At 29.5% G+C, this 22,135-nt stretch overlaps 1 protein-coding gene across 3 annotated transcripts; it reads right to left on the bottom strand.

Moving 5' to 3' along the window:
* Positions 1-2,108: 2,108 nt before the first annotated feature.
* On the bottom strand, positions 2,109-22,067 carry LOC127066742 (acyl-CoA Delta-9 desaturase-like). Of its 3 annotated transcripts, none has more exons than XM_051000821.1 (6): positions 21,771-22,067; positions 5,868-6,091; positions 5,499-5,629; positions 5,007-5,212; positions 4,720-4,905; positions 2,109-4,639 (listed from the first exon to the last, which is right to left on the bottom strand). In XM_051000821.1, the coding sequence occupies exons 2-6, from the start codon at positions 6,076-6,078 to the stop codon at positions 4,312-4,314; spliced, it is 1,062 nt and encodes a 353-aa protein (XP_050856778.1). In that variant the 5' UTR covers positions 6,079-6,091; positions 21,771-22,067; the 3' UTR covers positions 2,109-4,311. The 3 variants fall into 3 exon arrangements, with proteins under 3 accessions (XP_050856778.1, XP_050856777.1, XP_050856776.1); XM_051000820.1 differs by lacking the exon at positions 21,771-22,067 and adding an exon at positions 15,131-15,300; XM_051000819.1 differs by lacking the exon at positions 21,771-22,067 and adding an exon at positions 8,071-8,374.
* Positions 22,068-22,135: the final 68 nt, after the last annotated feature.

Genomic DNA, 22,135 nt, shown 5'->3' with positions numbered 1-22,135 from the left:
TGATTTCCTCTCTCTCCCTCCCCCTCTTTTCTTATTCTCATCTTATTCATCATAATATAATATTTACGAGATAATTTTACAACAATATAATTCATTCAAGAGACGAATAGATCGTCTCTCATCTCAAAGGTTGAATGTAATAAAAATTAATCGGATTTTAGTATTTTGCTTTATGATTTGTTTTATGATTGTGTTTACTAAAAAAACAAGTTGTAATACACGTGTATTTTTATTTTCATTGAAATTTCAAAACAAGTTAAAGTCTTCTCACGAAATAGTGAAAACATACATATCGATTCGTTGCATGTGTTTATTGATAATATAAAATGTTTTTAATTTGATAAGTATTATGAGATTAAGAATAATCTAAAGGAATGTAACGCGTTGAAAGAGAGAGAGAGAGAGAGAAAGAAAGAGAGGAAGTATATGCATGTGTGCATATTTATCAAAAAGCGATGTTAATAATTTACTGGAAGATAAGATAATCTGCAACGATGTGTAGAGCGCTCAATATCACGATGTTTCTTTCAAACAATACGTTTCTTGTATATTTCTTTTTCTTTGGGTAATTCGATCTTTGATCTTTTCTGCTTTAAACGAAATTTCTATTGGACTACTTGTGATATTCGATACCATGATCGGTATAAAATAAAATGATATATAAAGAAAAATAATTTTAATATCGAAATATATGAAATACTTGCATATAATATTTTTCCATTATATTTATTTTAAGCAAATATCTTCAATATATTAAAGCAAAAATACAATTTGTTAAAAACCGACAGGATGCGATTCTCATTGTTGGAAAAAATTAAATTTAAATATTTGTAGCTATTTTTATGGCTAAGACAATTTTTATGGGTTCTGTAACGTTATGCCAAGATAAAATGTCAATAATAAAATATTTTTATAGTGTTTTGTCTGAATAAATTGTCAGTAAAAAATCAAATAAAATCCGAAAATTCGCTTTGAAATATTATTTTTATTTCCACAAAGTTTGTTGTACGACAGGGCTCATCATCACAGAACATATCAGAAATATATAATAAAATATACAATAATGAAAAAAATTAATCCATGTTTTAGATTTCCAATCAACGATAACTTAATCTTCTACGTGATCGAGTCTTATTATATTCTACGTATATATTCTACGTATCAAATTATCATCTTCTTTCTTGGAATTGGAAAAATTTGCAATTTGGCAAATACAATAAAGTTTTTGATGATGATTAAAATTTAGCATAATTTCGATTTTATAAAAGTAGTTAAAACTATGTCGGCGAAAGATATCAGAAACGTTTTTCTTAAACTCGAGAGTAAAAAGATATCATTACCAGAAATCATAATTGAATTGCAGAAGCTAAGCGAAGAAGAAGCTGAATGAGAAGACCTTCGTTTTTTTCGTTAATATAAAGAGGAATTTGTATTTTATAAATTTATACGATCTATATGAATTAAATGTTAACGAATTAATTACATAAGAAAATTTCTTTAAATTATTGATGTTTGCAATGATCAATCATGCTCTAAATAAAAAAATTTCATTCATAATTTTATTTTTAATATATATACACATATCTATCTAATAAAAGGAAATATTTTTTATTCCGAAATATCTGTTTCTTTTTTTATTAGATTTTCTAAAATAATTACAAATTACATAAGTATACTTGAAAATAAATTTGTATTGAATGGAAGATTTAATTCTACACTCCAGCCAATTTTGTGACATAATGTATTATCTTCAAGATTCCTTTACAGAAATTTTATAATCCTTAAATATGTAGAGAATTACAAAAATGTCGCTATTTCAAGCACTTTTCAAAAAGATCGGTCGATAAAGCGTTGTTTCTTGTATCTACACTTATGAGAATCAATGACTATGTTCAATCTACGATCACGTGTATCAATGGACAGGGTAAAGAAGATTATTTCTTTTTTCTATTTTTTCGAATCTATGCTTGAATAAATCAATGACATTTTAGCGTTTTCTACCTTATTTCCTCGATATAGCTCAACTAATTGTATTTATTGTTAAAGAAAAGAGGAACAAAAAGAGGAATATATTATTAAGGAAAAAATAAATAAATCTTTCGTTCAAATTCTATATACTTTCATTTAATATTATTACTATTATTTATGATTGGTATCTTTGATACTTTATCACAATTTCGATTAAATAACGATAGTTTATTCAAATTACTCGATACGTGTTTAATTTTCTTACGACTAACATTATTTTTCGATTTGATATGACATAAAAATACCGAAATATTTGTGTATAATAATTTAAAGTTATCGCGCGCGCGATTGGTATTAACAAAATTTATATTAATATATGGAAAACATATATATTCTTGACATAACGTTGTTCCTGAGTGAGATACAGAGTTTATAAGGAACGCTTGGAATAATAATATACCCAGATACAAATAAAAATTATATACTGCGCAATGGCTTCGCTTATTTATTCACTCTTTAATGCTTAAAATTAACGTAGCTGAGAAATGTATCAAAAATTGCAGAGATCACGGAATTGACCATGCGGTATAAAAATTAGTAAAACTACATTTTTCGGCCATAAAATAGTTTATTCTTTTGTTATCCTCGTTCTCGTTTCGGCACTTGTTACAGTTCTATCAAACTGTAGCCACATTTATTTCTTTTTAGTATCAATAGTAAAAATAATTACACAAATGAGACGGATAATTTTATAGAGAGCGCGCTTTTTTGAATTGTTAAATTATATGAAACGTTTACATATAATATTTTTCCCTTGTATCTTCTTTATGCAAATATTTTTAAACATATTAATATAAGAATGATGAGAGCCAACAAAATTCAATCCGCAAACTTGGAGAAAATTAAACTTAAAAGTTTGTAGGAATATTTAAAGACAACCAAATCTTATTTGTTCTGTAATATTTTGCCATAATAAAATTTAATAAAATAAACATAAAACGTTTATTAGTATATAAGATATTATGAAAATATTACGAACAAACGAAATGGTTTTACCGCATTACTCGGTCATTTTCCGAGTACTCTGAATAAACAACCTTAACTAAATAAATTATGGATTAATATATACACCCACACGCGTTTCTGTGCATAGGACGTCAATAAATTTTTACATTTATTATATACCCCCTTTTTTTTATACGTTCAAACGTACTTTATAATTCTTTTTCGGATTATAATTTTTTTTTTGGCAATATTATATTCGATTCACGAAGAATATTCACACAATATGAGTAAATTAATTGTTAGCCAGATTTGATGATTAACAATTACAATTCATCGACGTGGTTTAATTAATTTTTTGCTTCATTTATTTTTTATTGTTCTATTGTTATCACTACTGAAAAAATAAACAGAATGAGGTATGAGAATTATTCTAAGAAATAATTCGTCGATGAATGACGACAAACGAACTACTTTTGCAGTTAAAATATAACTTGTAGAAGTATTCTCATCGCTTCGATTAAGTTTCCAGTAGTAATAACCAAATTGCCCAAAATTGGTATTAATAAATGTATTAAATTTAAACATCGATCTTATATATATATATATGTATACTTCCTCTTTTTCCCCTATATAAAAACTAGTATATGTAATAATAATAAGAAAACGGAGAAACCAAAGTGTCGCTAGTTTACTAACAAAAACAAAAACACAAAATATAACTTAAGTAGTTCCCAGAATGAAAATAATAATAATAAAAAAAAAGAAAAAAAAAAGAAAAAAAAATGTAAAATAAAATAAAATGAAGAAGACAAAAGAAAAGAAAAGAGAGAACCATGCTGACTTTTCTTCGCGTTGCTTACTTTGAAAGGCATCTGTGAAATTCTGAATGTTATTATAGCGATCATGCCCGTTTTACGTTGACGTATTTATTAGAATCGTATCGGTAATGAGAATAGTCGTATCAAAATCTTGGAGACTTGTCGGATACAATTTTTCAAAGTCGACACTTTCGTTGCGCAACAACGGTTTTTTTTTTTCTTTCCGTTGATGAATTACATGCACTACTGGAATTTAATTTAATACACAGGTACAAAGATCACCCACTCAATAACAAAAATTACAATCTATCACGTATCATATAAGATACGTGATTTAAGGAGGAACATAGATGTATGTAAAAAGAGGGGGAGAATAAGGAAAATTATAAAGCAAAGATTCTTTTATAAAGAATAATAAACTCATGCTTGCAAATTACTTAGTTTTGTTGAGTGAATGTAGGGATATTCTAGAAAGAAGGAAAACAAATAAGCGCGAAGAGGACAACGAGAGAGAGAACAGTTATTGATCCTTCGTCGAAGAAGTATACGTGACTATGGCTTGCTGTTTCTCTTCTTGTGTTTGATCCTTGTCGCCCCAACCCCAAACATCGTGGGTACCATCACCACTTTTGAGTACGCGCGCTTTCACCATATCTTTCGCGACACTTTTTAGGTCATAAGCCCAACCTATTTTCGCAAAGAAGTCGATGAACGCGGTCGTGATATTAAACCTGTAATTACCCAATTCGCTAGTTTTGTAATCCCATGGAAATACGTGATGATAATTGTGCCAGCCTTCGCCTAACGCCATCATTGCTACTCCTTTGTTTTCCGAGGGATTGATGTATCTATAAAGAACAATTTCAACATTTACAAGACCATTCGTTAGAATTAACCATCTTATGTTAATCCATCGGTTCTAACTAACTTGTCGTAAGGTTTATTGCCGAAAAGATGTGCGGCGGAGTTCACTAGCCACGTCATATTTAAGGTGAAGACGTAACGAAATACTACGGGGATGAAGTAAGCATTGAGGAAAGTCTCGTTCCAGAAATACATGGGTATTAAGCTTGGTAGGACGAAGCACATCATAGGCATCAGAAGGAAATAGTATCTGAAACATTAGTTTCCTTGTAAAAGCTGTTCCCTTAATTTACATTCTCGTATCTCGTATAAATGTAAAATATATAAAAAATACTCTAAGAGAGACCATACTTCTTTTGAAAGGCGATGATGGGATCACTTTTAAGATCGCTCATGTCGATTCCTTTACCCTTCTGCTTAACTTCCGGATGTTTCCTGAGCAGCAACCAGCCTACGTGAGAAAAGAAGAATCCCCTTTTGGCGTTATGCGGATCTGCATCAGTTTCACTGTATTTATGATGAACCCTGTGGTCCCTTGCCCAATCGATAGCCGCATCCTGCCGCAAAAGGAAATCAATTTTTAATCACTTTTATCGAACGATGGCTGTTTGATTAAACCGAATAGATATTAGTTTATTATTATTGATATATTTCTTTGACCGTCGGTTGATACGTAGCGAAAGATCTTAAATGAATACGAATAAATTTTACGTTATGTTAATTAATTGATCAATCTTATTCGCGATAACATAATATCGTCGTAAGATGACATAATTCGTAGAAACTTATTTGTAGTAAAATATAAGAAATCTATGAAATAAACGAATAGATTATCTCTCATACCTGAAAGGCTATGGTATTAAATATAATAAGAATTAATCGAAGTTGCCACTTTGCTTTGTAGGATCTGTGCGCCCATAATCTATGTGCTCCTGCTGTGATACCTATACCTGAGCACTGGTAAAGTATGAAGGCTGAAAAAATATTATAATGTATATTTTTATTTCGTTAAAATTTTAAAATACGTTATAATCTTCTTACGAAATCGTAAAAACATTCGTATTGCGCGTTAGTGATCATGTAAAATATACTTAATTCCATAAATATCATATACAATATTCTGAATAATTTAAAAGATCGGAACGCGCTGGGAGAAATGAAAAAAAGAAAGAGAGATAAAAGAGAGAGAAGAAAATGTGTGTGTATACTTACCAAAAAGCGTTGTTAACAATTTGGCGGATGTGAGTGCAAGATAGACGCCATAAATAGCACCGATGTGTAGACCGCTAAATATCGCAACATTTCTCCAAACTATACGTCTTTTATATATTTCTTTTTCCTTGTTTATTTCGACTGGTTGATCCTCTATGTTTTCTCCTTCGAACAGAACTCCCGTAGGGCTGCTTGTGATATTCGGTGCCATATTTGAATTTATCCTTAAGAGAAAACAAATAGAAAAAAAAAGAAAACTTAAATATGACAAATACGATAGAACGTACATAGATAAATATCGAAAGAGACTACGTTTTTAAATATGCATTTTTTTCTTTTATGAATTCGTAGAAATTTATTTTTATATCCTCATCCTTTTTCTTTCCACTCTTCCAAATGAATAGTACAATGTTGGACGAGTATAATACATTACGTTATAACTTTTATTGTTGTTGTTATTTTCTATAACTGATATCCAAGTCAAGTGTGCGATTTACCGTGTGATACCATGAAGGTTTAATAGTAGATTTGGCAGTTTTAGTTCGAGACAAGCAAAAATCGAATTGTAAAAGTCGATATCTCATTTACTTTAAAATGTATGAATTTTTTAACCTTAAGGTAATACACACACACACGAAGAGTCCTGTTTTTATCATGTATAATATATTCAACACGCAATCCTGAAATATATATACGCATGGAATGCTGATCAAACTTTATCTCCTCGTGATATATTTTGAATGAAGCTAAAATAGTTTAAATTGTTGCTAATATGATTTACATTTTTTTAAAGCCCGAAATTATCCATTTTTGTTAGTTTTGGAAAATTTATTATCGAAAAAAAAAGAAGAAGATAATAAACCTGTTATCTATATAACCTTTCCTTAAAAAAATCTATCTAAAACGACTAAAATATTATAACGTAATACTGATATCGACTTCACGTACATTGGGTCATCATTTTTACGTCGCAAACATGCAACATTCACGATCGAAATATGGCAATTCTCAGCGTATCTCGTATATATAATAGCAGAGCTGAAAATTACATATCTCTCAAAATAATCGAGCTTTCGTTTTTTTGACTTTTATTACTTTTTGATTTTTGTTCGTTTCGTCTTAGGAATTGATGCAGTCGAACATTGATGCCACAGAAATATGATACAATCCAAGATTATAGAAAATGATCGTAACAGTTAGTCATCTTTTAATTCATTACGTACGTATATACATACAATATGATGTAATACTTTAAAAAGTCTCCTTTTTAGTATCAAAACAAAAATAAAAAAAAAAAAAAAGATGAAAGATTATAATTAATCGACAAATAATACGATCATTTAATAAAGTTAAGGTTACAAAATATATACGCTACACTAATACATAATAAATTAAGCAGAATAAATGTAGAAACAATTATTTGTAAAATCGATCGATGACATGACGAATGTAGAAAATTCAAATAAGCAATGTAAATGTAATTGCTTATGCGTATCACGTATTCGATGTTAAGAATGCTTTTGGATTTCAACGTGCTATTAAACTATTCGTTTGCCTGTTGCATTCGTGAAAAAGAGGAAAAATGGGAGAAAAAAAGCAAAAAAAAAAAGAAAGAAAGAAAAGAAAAGAAAGTGAAAACAAATGAAATGCTCGAATAAAAAATGGAGAATACAAGTATCATTATTATCTAAGACGAACGACGAGTGAGTTTTCTTTTTTTTTTTTTTTTCATTTTAAAATCGACGAATAATTTCTAAAATCAAGGATAGGAAAGAGACGAGAAGGAAAGGGAGAATTTGTTCAGTGATTTTCGACAAGGTCACGAAGCTCCGATCGAGCGGTATGCTAACTACCGAACAATAGGTCACGAGAAACTCGTGTCACTTTCAACTTGTTTTCTTACTAACAGATAAGAAATGAATTTAGTAAATATCGATATTATTTATCCTTTCGCGGATATAACTTATATCTGTAAAATAATGATTTAACAAAAAAGAAAGAAAAAGAAAGGAAAGAAGAAAACGATAGCTTGAAATTATTTAACATAAAACAAAAAGAAAAAAGAAAAGGAAAGAAAAAAAAGTGGGACGGAGGGAGAGGGAGAGAGAGAGAGAGAGAGAGAGAGAGAGAGAGAGAGAGAATAGAAGAAGGAAAAAGGAAAAATAAAAGGTCCATTACGAATAACAAATATTATAATATTCACCGAAATGATTGATAATTGCTACACATCGTGACAACTTCACTAGCATCAAATTAATCAGGTGTCTTTTGTATCCCATAACAACGAAAAATTACACTCTCACGAATTTTTCGTATATTCGAATACGTATCCTTGAGCTTCACTACGTCGTCCCTTTCTTCCTTGTAAAATTTTTCACGACTAAATGACTATTCCTTTCTCTCTCTTTCTCTCTCTGTTTCCGTCTCTTTCTCTGTCTTTCTCTCTTTGTCTGTCTCTTTCTCTTCTCGTTTTAAAGAGCTTCTGAAAAGTTTACATATCACGACGATAACTGCGACGAAGTACCTCGTAAACTGGCAGGATTCCAGAAGGTACTGTACGTTAGAGAGTGGACGAACAAAAAACAACCCTTTCTGTGTTACCACGCGATTTCTACTCAATCCTGCCGACCCACTCTGCTACTGAGAGTGTGACGAGTTTGCGCACATCGACGAATATCCTCCTCCCCTCCTTTTTCCTTCTCTATTCTTCGAGAAAGACAGAGAGAGAGAGAGAGAGAGAGAGAGGGAGAGAGACACGATCGAAATATTGTACGTAATAGTTGTCGATCGATCAAAAAATTCATCTTTGTACAAAGATCGAAAATATGGAGAATTCTTTCAATAATAGATAATTTAAAAACAAAAAGAAAGAATATATAAAAAAAAAAAAAGAAAAGAAAAGAAAGAAAGAGAGACCCGCGAGTTCCAAGAACAACTGCAAGGACTCTTACGTAATCACTGCATTGAAAATTTTCTTTTATATTTGAAATTCTATAGGAATTATTACGTTTCATGTTTTTTACGTTTCTTAATTGTAAATCTGTTCCTCTTTCTCTTTCTCTCTCTCCCTCCTCTCTCTATTTTTAGATTCTTTTAATTTCTCTTATTTTTATGTTGCATGTGAATATTTAAACTGTTTGTAAATAATTATATAAAAATAAATAATTACAGCTTGTAAATATAGTAAATATAGCACCGAATGAATAATTAATCGAAATTGGTTATTAATATATAAAATGTTTATAATGAAAAACAAGGCAAATCGATATTTCAGATATGATTTATAGAAAATATAAAAAATTTTGTACCGCTTTGATTTAAAACATTAATATATTTTAAAATGTAAAAAAGATTTCATAAGAAGAAGGCTAGTTAAGATAATTTATGTACATAATGTATATCTAATTTTAATTACCCGATTATAGGATTATTACATAAATTTACAGATGTAAATTTTTAACCTTTACTACTATGTAATCGCTTTATTGTCGCAAATACCATACTTCTTCTTTTAAATATTTCTGAGTCATGGTTCTAATGTATTTAATTAACAAATCAAGGCCAGAGTGCGAGAATATGAATTTCAAATTATAAATGTTTTGCGTACACGAATACATAATATATCCACGACTAAAGATACTAAAACCAAAGATAGTGACAATATAGATATAGATCTTATAAAATTTTATGGAAAATTATCGTAATACATTTACTTATCTTAATCATTATTTCAAATCGATATAACATACAAAGATATATATTGAAATCCATTTCAATGTACTCGTTAATATATCTTGTCTTCTTTAAAAATTTAATAGAACGACGATTATGATCTATGGACAAATGTGAAACAATTCGAAATTGAATAAGACACTGCCAAAGGTCGTGTTTAAAAAAAGGGATGGATAATGTTAGTAACTGCATGAGATGCAATGAATAGCAAACTCTTCTCACTGATGACATGCTGGCACTGTTTTATATGTTTAGACGTTATGATTGTGGCACCTCGAAAAATAATATCTATCGACTGCCAGTTGGATCTCGCAAGAAGAGTAACGAGGCCTTCAAGCGCAGACGCGTCGTCATTGGATAGCCTCCCCTTCTCACCCTTCTCAACCCTTTACAGAGGGTGAACCTAACCAGTGTCACTTTCGAAAGTTCTCTCGGACGATCAGCTGACTCCCACGGAGACTACTCTACTTCTTTGTCCTTGTCTACCGAGGCGAACCCTGCTTTGACGTTCTCTTGGGCCATTTATTTTCTCTTCTCTTTCTTTCTCCTTTATTTTTTTTTTCTTTTAACGTCATTATCGTATTACATATTGTACTCTCTTCTTTACCCTATGTGCCAGTCGATCGATAGCGTTTTCCTTTTTTTTTTCGAATTAGTTATTACTCCTTATCAAAGAGACAATTAACGTAAAAATTTGATTTTATATATAATTTGATTTTATAATCAATGTTCCGTAATGTATTTTCTCTCATAGATTCATAAATCTTTAAATAAGATATTGGTTTTATATAAAAAGCTTTATTTCTATCTCATACGCATGCTTAATTATACCGAGGAGAAAAAAAAGAAAAAAAAAAGAAACGAGAAGAAAGAATACAATCGTAACCTTTCGAAATCAATTTCTGTCGAATACAAATAGTCAATTAAATGTAATTATTTGTTAAATATATCAAATATACTCCACGATCTTCAAAAATTCTATTCAAATAATAATTCCCAAATTAAGCAAATCTTTCTTCCCTTAATTATAGAAACTCGATATTTCGATGTTTATACGCGATGAATACTGTTTAATTTCTAACTTAAATTAAAGTCTGAATAATATTTGTATAATCACATATATATTTATCAGTCATTTTCCAACATGTATTCATTGAATGAATCATTAAATAAATAAATAATCATAACTGATGAAAGTTTATTTTAGAAATAAAATACAACTGACTTATTTCTCTCAATCTCTGTCTGTCTCTCTTTCTCTTTCTTTTTAATTTTTCTTTTTCTTTTTTTTATTTTGATTTTTAATCGCGTTTTCTAATTTCTTCTTTTAAATTCGACTGATATGAGTCAATAATCCTTGAAGAGTTCAGATCAACGTCCGCTTCCGTATAAACGTCCTCGATAGAGGTTGACCATATAACGTATAATATATCGTGCGCGATATAAAACCAGACAAGGTCGAGGTTTCGGACGATTACATTGCTCTGGTCGTACGATTACTTGGCAGTGCTCGTACGATGGAAGAAGAAAATAAGACGACGAGCAGAGGAAAAGAGAGAGAAAGACAGAGAGACATAGAAGGGGAAAAGAGAGAGAGAGAGAGGGAACTAGGGAGTAAGAAAGAGGGAGAAACAGAGAGAGAGAGAGAGAGGGGGGGGGAGGGAACTAGGGAGTAAGAAAGAGGGAGAAACAGAGAGAGAGAGAGAGAGAGAGAGAGAGAGTGTGAAAATGTCAATGGCAAGGTTATCTAAGGCCTTGCAACGAGCTCGTTTATGTAACGAGACAACTGGAGCATGTTGGTGGTGGTAGTTATAGAGTGATCGAACTTGTAATTATAAGATAAAATTCAAATAATTATATTTTTTATAAATTCGAGAATATATTTATAAGAAAGAATTTTATAATCAAAAGAAATAGTATATTCGAAAATCAGACGCAATCTTTACGTAATTCGATTTTGGCTAATGAATATTCGTCCAATATTTTATATCCAAATAAATAATATCAGCTTTTTTTTTTTGTAACAGAGTTATCGAACTTGTGATTGATAACATTCGAATAGTTATATTTCTTATAAATTGGTGGAGATATTCATAAGAAAGAATGTAATTCGAAAGAAATAGTATAATTAAAAATTAGACCCAATCTTTATAAAATTTGCTAATGAGTTAGTCAATATTTGTCAAACTTTATCCATACTTTATATTTGAATAAATAATACTACTAATTTTTACTGAATATTCTAACATTACTTATCGGTCAATCCCAATACTAACTTTATTATATTTTGTTTTTATTTTATTGAAATGTAAAATACTGAACAGTTTTTATTGGTCAACTTAATAAATGAATTACGAATCTTAATAAACGTCGTAAATAAATGACTTAATGATCTTTACATACCACAATAAAGTAATATATATTTTAATAAACATATAGATTATATATATATATATATATATATATATATATATATATAAATTACATAATGACCTGTGTGCGCGCGCGTGTATCGTTTTGGAAAAATTGGCTCGTTTTTCTCCTACTTAAAAAGAAGATAAACTCTCGTTAAATCGAGAGAAGAAAGTTTTGCCTCCGTTCCTTCCTGATTATTTTTAAGAAGCTTATTTTATGAATTATGCAAGAAAGTAAAATATGTTTTATCGAAATATTTTTATTATATTGGACTTTATTACGATAAGGATAATAATATTTGGAATTCTGTATGCTTAGATATTATTAATGTTGCATATCACATTGTACAAAGTCAGACAGAAATATTTTTGATCAATTATTTTTATGTATTGACGCAAAAATCAATGTTACTATGTAAATGAAAAAAATAAAAAAAAAAAAAAAAAAGAAAAAGGAAAGAAAGAAAAATAAAGCATAAAACAAATAGATCTTTCTAGTAAAAAGTTTTTTGTCTTTCATTAAATTTAAAATAAATATTCACTTAATACTAACGTATGGTCACCTTCACGAGAGGACAAAAAATATCTTCGAGAAAAGACGTTCACTATTATTCCATTCTCTTCTAATAATCTCGATGTCAATGAATACCACTGCTTGGTAATCTTCTTCAGGAAATGACGAAGAACAGTTTTGAACCAGGCACTCGTTTAAAAGAGAAATTGCAACGGTACCCGACGTACTCATATTATATGTATCATTATTACACCTATAACTCATCTGCTATGTACATAACACATACGTACATAGATACATATATATATATACATACATATATATATACATACATACATATACACGTATGCACATGCAAGCATACAAAAATAGCTCTTTTGAAAAGTTCACGATAATTAAGCGACGATAATATTTTTAATAATTCAATATAATAACTCATTCCGAAACGGAAACGTAAGATTTTGATATTTGAAACAAAGTCAAATTTGAAATGATATTTACTTTAAATTCGTAAATAATAATACGTTAGAAGAGATAGCTGGAGAAAATTGCACGGTAATTTTTCAATTTGTTACGATGAGCTGATCACAATATCGTTTTAAGTAATGACAATAAAAATATGTGACAGCGATAGAGAGAGAAAAAGAGAGAGAGAAAGAGAGAGAATAATTATTTCGCAAAAATTTTTGAACCTTGAATTTTTGTAGGTTTTACAGCTCGTGGAAAAAGAAAAAAAAAAAGAGAGAGAGAAAAGAAGATAAAAACAGAGAAATAGCAAAAAAAAAAAAAAACAGAAAAACAGTAAAGAAGAATTTCGAAGAGAAAGCTAAGTGTTTTTGTGAAATATGAGTCGTTCACAGTTCAAAGTGATTAACTCCGAGTCAAGAATTCTCCTATTTAAATTTTCACGTTAAAACATTTGATTGATGCTTTATGCTTTTTTTTTTTCATATTTGAAATACATTTCTTTAACAATTTATATGCTAGTTTAAGACTAAAAAATACAATAATGTCTATAACTTCTTTAATTTTATCTACTTTTTATTTTACGGAGTTGATCGATTTGATAAAAACGAACGGCTTATACGAAATGATGCTTTGAATTTTTCATTAATGTGTTTATGAATTAACTAAATATTTCGAAATAAAAATATCTTGATCTATCTCGAAGGGAAAAAAAAACAAAAAAAGAAAAAAAAAAACACGCAGAGAAACAGGAATATTAATAATTTAACAGTTGAAAGAATGATTAGAACAACCAGTGTGTGTATATACACACACGCGCGCGCGTGCGTACACACACATCTGTTATTTAATTATGTACGTATATATCTTAGCTAGGCCTTCAGCTAATTATGCAACTAACCTAAAATATAAATTCGAGCTTCCGTTAGACGGTAAGTCAAGAAACTTGGACGTGAGAAGAGAAGATATATATGGTTGGCGGTCGGACAGATTAAATGAAAAAGAAAAAAAAAAAAAGAAAATAAAAAAAAGGAAAATTAGAAAAAAAAGAAAAAAAAAAAGTTTTGCAGTTAAAACGATCGTCGTTAACACAGGTGATCGATCCATTCATTAAATACGCCGAGGAGTTGTCGAAGTGGGAAATATTTTTATAAAAGAATATGATGACGGATAAAATATAAAGAGGAAAAGAAAAGAAAGGAAAAAAAAAGAAAAAGAAAAAAAAAGAAGCGATAAATGGATAGTAAGATACGGTTAAGAGAGCACGATGGTCTCACCCGAGGTGGTGCGGACCAATCGCGTTGCTTCCTGCTACTCTCGCCACTCGTTGTAACGAATGAGAGAGCGGAAAGAGCAACAGACGAGACGTCGCGCGAGTTTGTGGCGTTCTGATTCTAACGTTTTAGGTATGGCGCGATATAGGTATGTAAGAGGGGGTAACACGTAGCACAATGAGCGAAGGAGAGAGAGAGAGATAGAGAGAAAGAGAGAGAGAGAGAGAGAGAGAGAATTATGGCGAGGATGGTTCACGCATGCGCCTTACTCATTCTTCTAAAGCACACGTGGGGACATAGTGAAATACAACAAAACGCGGGCTCGAATTTTCTTTTTTAAGTGTACGTAATTACCAAACGCGTAATATAAATTTTATTTGTTTCTTTTATCTTTTGAATTCTAATTTTTACGCTTATTTTTGTTTATTGCTAAAAAGATGATTGGTTACATTTGATTTCATTCTTTATGACAAAGTAAAACACGACCGAAATTATTTTTCCCCTTTCCATTACGAAAAACGTGTCTTCTTGTTTTTTCTCTTTTGTTCTTCTTCTTCTATTTACTACTATTTTTCTCTCGATTTTGACTCTTTATTTGAAGAGTATCACACGATACACGTGTCTATGTACTTGTATATGTGTGCGTGTGTGTAGATATATATGTATATATGTATATGTTCTTATCTACGCGTTACAAGAGTGATGCAACATTTGCAAATAACTCGTTAAAGTACACAAAATTTCTTGGGAATATCATATAATTTATATCAAATATATAAATTCTAATTCTAATTTAATAGTCCAATTTAATAGTCGAATTTGGCAAGAAAATCATTTAAAAGCGTATGCAAAATTTGAACTTACATTATTATTTCGTTTTTCTTCGTAACGACGTATAAACTGTAGATTGTAAACGTTTGGATTTGTCAAAAAAAAAAAAAATTAAAAAGAACAATGTCTATTGTTACGTTTAAAATAAATTTTAAACAACACAACAAAGGAATTTATTTCCATCATCATTGTATCACGCAACAACCCATGGAAAATGAGAGAATAGTCATGGATTTAATCGATACGGCGTACGCTCGCGAATCCAGCCACATATGTGCGCGCGAATATGATGTTACGTCCACGTGAATATCGCGTGGATATACGTGCGCGCGCAACCACGCATCACGAGTCCGTGATAATACTCGGTAACTAAAAACTCATTTAATCCGTCGCACTATGCTGATTACATACACGTATGATCTTTTCCTAATAAATAAATAAGTAAATAAATAAATAAAAAATATATGCATGTATTTTTTTTTATATGTGTATAAATACATACACGATATGTAAATATATATAATTTATATATAATTTATATATAACTACGTTATATCTACCATAATTCAATATTATATAAATATTTATTATGTTATAAATATTTGTTAATATATAACTTGTATATGTATATACATAATATAGACAGACTGTAGATATACTCTAAAAAGAGAACATACATACACACAGTAAACGTATATGCATATATATATACATTGTACATGAATGTGTTTAGATGTATATATCGAGAAATGTTCATAAGATATATAATATATTAATATAATTAATACAATATTGTAATAAACATTCTGAATATATGGTATACTTCTTTTTCTTTTTTTCAAATTGAACACTTGTTCGATATTTTCTTTTATATCATATCACAATATATATTTTAAATGGTGTATAGTTAGCCTACGTGATTTTTCATGGATCATCTTGTCATTGAAAGGTAAATGTCATGACATAAAGTAGATAATGGAAGTTTTAATAGATTGAAGATAAAAAATATTTTTCTAGGTAAAGCAACAAGAACACAAACACAGACTGCATATAATATATATATATATATATATATATATATATATATATATATATATATATATAATATATATTATTCCGTACATACATACATACATATATATATTTTGCAGTTTATCAACATCTTACAATTATCTTATTTAGAGAGCAATTATGATTGTAATATCTACAAGTAATTTGTTTGATACTTTTTACGGCTTCTAGAGTACATTGACTAATCAAACCGGTTGTCGAGAAACTCGTTATACTAAGAATACAACGAGGAAATGTTCCCGATCGATAAATGGCACGTGGAAAGCTTTTATTTTCGTTTCGTTTTTCCAACTTGCGCCTTTTACTCGTTCGATTATACGAGAAAAAATAAAAGAATGAATAATAAAACAAACAAAATTGTCCATGCAAAGTAATAATGTAGATGCAACGTTAACGGTGATTATTGCAAAGAAAGTTGTAAACGTAAGAAATATTAGATAAGGTCTCTAGCGTAATTTCCCTTGTCGTTTTATTACAATCACCTTTCCTCTTTTAGAGCTATCCAGGAAGTATTTGCAACTAACTTTCGCCTCTGACGACACTAGAAATTATTACAACGTCACGTCGTTACGTAGAAATATACGAGATATATATATATCACATTATACATATATTATATAATATACATAACAATATATATATTACATAATATTATATAGTATATATAACATTTATATAATATATAATATATATATTATATAATATGTTATATATGTATAATGTATAAATATATTTTATTTGTATATATTAAAGAATCTTTTTTTGTTCAAGGACGTCATCGTAAGACGCATAACACTTATTAGGCATACAATTATGTTTTTATTTTTTCCTCTGCTTCTCTCTCTCTCTCTCTTTTTTATCTACACGCACACACATTTTTTCAGAGATAAATTCAGTTAAGTATTAATTAAGATTTCGAGAAAAATATCAGGATGAATACGTGTCTCTTGCGTGCTCAAATATCAAATTTGCATGAAAATGATTCACCGACAAAACAATTAAATAATTATAACAATTACTTATAATAATCAGATAAATTCGTTTATAATACGATTATCAATCCAAAAACTTCCTTTTATAATCTATTATTCTCTTTACAATGTATCCACGTTTTTTGTATCAATCATTAATAAAAAAATGAATATTCGTAAGAAAAATAAATAAGAAGAAGATTAACTTTTTTAAGAGTTAAAAAATATTGATAATTCTATATTTGATTAATATATAATTTAAGCCTCGTTTTACACATTTCACTTTGATTTTCCTTTCAACCTTTCGTCCATAGTATTTTCAATACTACTTCATATAATTTAAACATTTTTTTATTCAGTTGAACAATTATTTCACTTATTTATTCGTCATAGATAACTTTTTTAATACATAATTACGGAAAAAAATGTGCAATATGTTAATTGACTTTTAGTTGATGTTGTCATTTTAAAACCAACATTTATTTATCGGACAATTATATGAGTGTTTTAACTTCAGGGTTAAAACTTAATTGATCGGAACAAATCTAGAAAAAGAACAAAAACAGAAAGAAACTATGTTTCCAATATGACTAAATGCATATATATATTAAAAGGACGATTGGAATTCTTTCTTTTGTAATTCTGATATATTTTGCATACGAATGCAAAGAAAATGAAACATTTGAGTTTCGACAGAACTCAACTACATAAGAAATTCAAGAACTGAAAATTTGACAAATTTTATGTTTGATCATGTACATTCGATGCCCGTATCCTCTTTCTACTTGTTCTGCCACAAAATCCATCAGCAAATTTTGTTATTTATATTTTATTTTTCAATTTTTTTAAAATACTTTACAATATAACTTTACCTCATGCATTTTTTATAACAATTGGCATAAAAATGAATCTCATTATCTGTAGAATAAAAAAAAAAGAAAAAAGAAGAAAAGAAAAAAGTGAAAAGAGAAAAGGAATAAAAAAAAAGGAGAAAAACTCGATCTTTTAAAATCAATAATTACAGTATAATAATAAGATTAATGAGCTATAAACATACGATTAGACTCGTAACTGATTAAATCGTTTAAATGATCATTGATATGCAAACGTATCGTAACCGTTTATAATATCTAAATATTTATATACGATCTGAGATTATCCATAATATAAAGGAGTCAATCATTTCGAAAATGAAATGTTTCCGAAGGGATTTTTGAAAGACAAAAAAAAACACTCAAATACGTTTATATAAGTCCGCGCTGTAAGGATGTCCTTTAGTGGTCAGACCGGAAAGTAGAGTGACCACCGAATATAACCGGAGGAGATATATGCGGGTTATAGATGATGTATTTACATATAAAAGTGTACGTTACACATATAAAAACTACGATAACTAATTCGAGTACGACGCACGGACTTTTATAAACGTTTCTTCCTCTCTCTTTGCATAACGTTAATATCATACTGTCAATCAGTTTTATGCTAAAAAAAAAAGAAAAAAAAAAAATAATTCTCCTTCCATGTATAAATAGCTTTCTATACATATTTAATACGAAATGATTTTTATAGGAGTCACATATATTGTTTAATTAATATTCCAAAAAGTTTGTCACTAACAGACTCTTCAATTGTCGATGTTAAAGATTCAATTTGAAGCAACTGATATGAAATAAATTTTCATTGATATGATCAATAAAAAATCATCATTCTGCGCTACGCTGTACTAACAGAGTACTTGTGAACATACACGATTTATATATGTATATACGTGTACGGAGCCAATTGTTCCCTCACCCTCGGAATAAAGAGTGATATAATTATTTTATATTAAGCACTTATTTAACGTAATGAAAAAATATCACTAGTACGTACGTTTTCTATATAAGATGACGCGTTCTATTTCTATGAGAATTAAAAGTTATATTTTGAAATATATATTTTACTACAATTCGAATTGAAGTAAACTGTGTTATCGTTATCACTACAATTTTACGTATATCGTATTACCATTTAGTCTACTTTAAAACATGATTATTATACAAAACAACAATAATTACGGTTAATGTATTTATATGTGCAAAAGAGTACTATTTAACATGTTCGTTTGAAACTTACTACTATATAATAACGAAAAGAAACGTGACAAGCATTTTGTAATATTTTTATACAACACGTGTCTTCTAATAATAAAATATCAATTAATTCACATCGTTAATCTATATTTCTTTACAAATAAATAGAACAAAATTACTTATATAGTTATTTTCATTATAATTGAATAAGTAAATATAAATAGATGATTTAAGGCGACGATGATGTAAAAAATAATAAAAGTCAGTACATGGATATAAGTACATATCTTTTGCTATATATATATACACACTATATTACATACTTATATGTACGTACGTGTGTCTTTAATGTCTTTCGACTAATATATAGATAATATTAAAACGTAAAATGACGACATTAAAAAGTCATTTTTATATTACATGTCAAGATATATCAATATAAATAGAATCCTAACTCTTATTCTTTGAAAAATAATTCGATTATAAAACGGATTAGGTCGCATATATGAAAAGTAAGGAAATAAATATTGTGTGCATAGAATTTAAACGGAAAATACACGATCGATTTCGAATCCTTTAATTTGATTCTTATTCCAACGAGAAAATGGAATTTATTATCAGACAGATTTGATAGATTGGATATTGGCTTCTATAATTGTATCATGAAAATTTCAACGAGCTAATCCTTTATAAGATACGTGTTTTGATTCGTCTAACTTGAGAAATATTTCGTTTTCGACATTGATAAGATCTCGATAATTGAGAATCGAGTAAGAGCGTTTGAAAATAAAAAAGAAAAGGAAGCAAAAAAGAAAAAGAAAAAAAGAAAGAAAAAAAAATAAGATTAATAAATTAAATCGATGAATGGAAGAAAACGTTTTATAATTGTAAAATCTTATGCTAATTTTTATATTATACGGTCGTGTACGTAAATGCAAGAATAATGATATCTATGACGATATTGCATTGTTAAAATTCACAATTCCATAATAGGTGACTCAGCCTTATAATGTTTTACTTCGTTAAAATTTTAAATATATATATATATATATATATATATATATATATATATATATCGATATATATTTCTTCTTATATACTAATAGATGTGAATAAATACGATTACGTTAACATAATTTTGCAAATTATCGCTAGTACGTATGGATATGTATATATCTTATGACCTACCAATATTCAAGCGTTATCTCAATCAGCCGATGAACAAAAAAGAAAATACTGATTTCTTATAAGAAATATCAAATATCATTCGTTATTCTATTTTTGATTTTGAAATTTCCGATGATACAAAAGATCATTAGATAATCATAGATTTCCTCGTCGTTAAATCGTAAATAAAATATTTCCACCGTTATTATTGATCATTCGCAAAGTTTTCTTTACGAAAATGATAGAACAGTTTACTTATTTTTATAGGTTATAAAACCTATAAAAATAAATAGAGAATCTTTGTCCCAGGTCCATTTGTTTACAATCGTATTTCTAAGGAAAGAAAAAGAGAGGAAGAAAAAGAAAAGGAAAAAGAAAAAGAAAGAAAAAAAACAACAAGAAACAAAAGAAATATGAATTTTCTTCGAAGGACACATTAAGCCTTACGAATGCATACGTTGAAAATTTCCTTATTCGTTAATCGCGACTCGGTGACCTAACCTCTACGGACGACATTCGCGATTCGTGTTATGGCCATTATATTACAATAGACCAGGACTTTATGTGTGTATCTATGTCTATCTATTGTAAAATACATGTATATATATATATATATATACACATATACACATATATATATCTAATATAACCTACTGAGTTTACGCGATATTATTGTTCTATATGTCCTTCGACGTGTTTCTACATTTGCCCGGCTTTTTTCTATAACGTACTAGAAATTTTTCTCCCCTTTCTCTCTCTCTCTCTCTCTCTCTCTCTCTCTCTCTCTTTCTCTCTATCTGTTTGTCTGTCTCTCTCGCTCTCTCTTTCTCTCTCTCTCTTTCTCTTTGCTGTCTCTCTCCCCTTTCGGTCCCATCGTATACTTGATTTCATCGACAGGTTAAACGACCGATCCCCATCGATGATAATTGCCCAGGATTGACAAGCACGAGAAAGAGGAGGAGGGAAAGAGAGGAAGTGCAGATTGATTGAAATCGAACGAGAAACGCGCGAGAGAGAGAGAGAGAGAGAGAGAGAGAGAAAGACAGAGAGAGAGAGAAGTAGAATATTTTTCAAAGCGAACAATTGACATCGTCCTCGTCGAGTTTTTTCGACGAAATGAATGTTTTCTAAAGACAAACGAACGGTATCGAGAGACTAATATCAAAACAGAATAAGAGAGAGAATGAGAGATGGAGGGAGAAAGAGAGAGGGAGAAAGAGAGAGAGAGAGAGAGAGAGAGAGAGAAAATGAGGCATACGAAAAAGGATAGATTGATTTGGAAGGACGGAAGTGATACGTGACGACATTCACAGCGTCGTGCCAAAAAAATATTTACCTATCATTAAAAATGTAAAAAGTATACGGAATTTCTATCATTAAAAATAGACTCACCTGGCTCCTTCTTTTCTTATCCCTTCCGGTAATGGGTATTCTCTTTCTCTTTTCGTAAGTGAGCTTCTTCGTATGTTCGTTACAGGTCACGCATGAAACGTCATGCGTGTCGTTGATTTCTCTGATGGCTTTTGATTTTTCTCTTTCAAATTGACTTGAAAAATGGAAGTTATTAAGAGGAAGTAGATGATGTCCTGTGGCTGAACGTTTCTCACTCTCTCCCTCTATCTCACTTTTTCTCGTTCGATGCCTGGGATCAAGGCAACGATGCAACAGCGCCGCAGAAACTGAGATGCCGGCTACACGCGGCAACGGTTAAATATAATTCCTAAACTGATGTGGCGCTGTAAGCGCTGTTTGTAGCG

Source organism: Vespula vulgaris, chromosome 10 (assembly GCF_905475345.1).
Source record: "Vespula vulgaris chromosome 10, iyVesVulg1.1, whole genome shotgun sequence".
NCBI classification, from domain to species: domain Eukaryota; kingdom Metazoa; phylum Arthropoda; class Insecta; order Hymenoptera; family Vespidae; genus Vespula; species Vespula vulgaris.
This window is presented reverse-complemented; position numbering and strand designations above follow the sequence as displayed.

Excerpts from the sequence above, each read along its gene's own strand:
- LOC127066742 (XM_051000819.1), bottom strand. The coding sequence starts at position 8,096 with ATGTGTAGCAATTATCAATCATTTCG. Across the intron at positions 4,906-5,006 it reads ATCATCGCCTTTCAAAAGAA|ATACTATTTCCTTCTGATGC; the intron begins GTATGGTCTCTC and ends CTAATGTTTCAG. Across the intron at positions 4,640-4,719 it reads GGCAATAAACCTTACGACAA|ATACATCAATCCCTCGGAAA; the intron begins GTTAGTTAGAAC and ends TGTTCTTTATAG.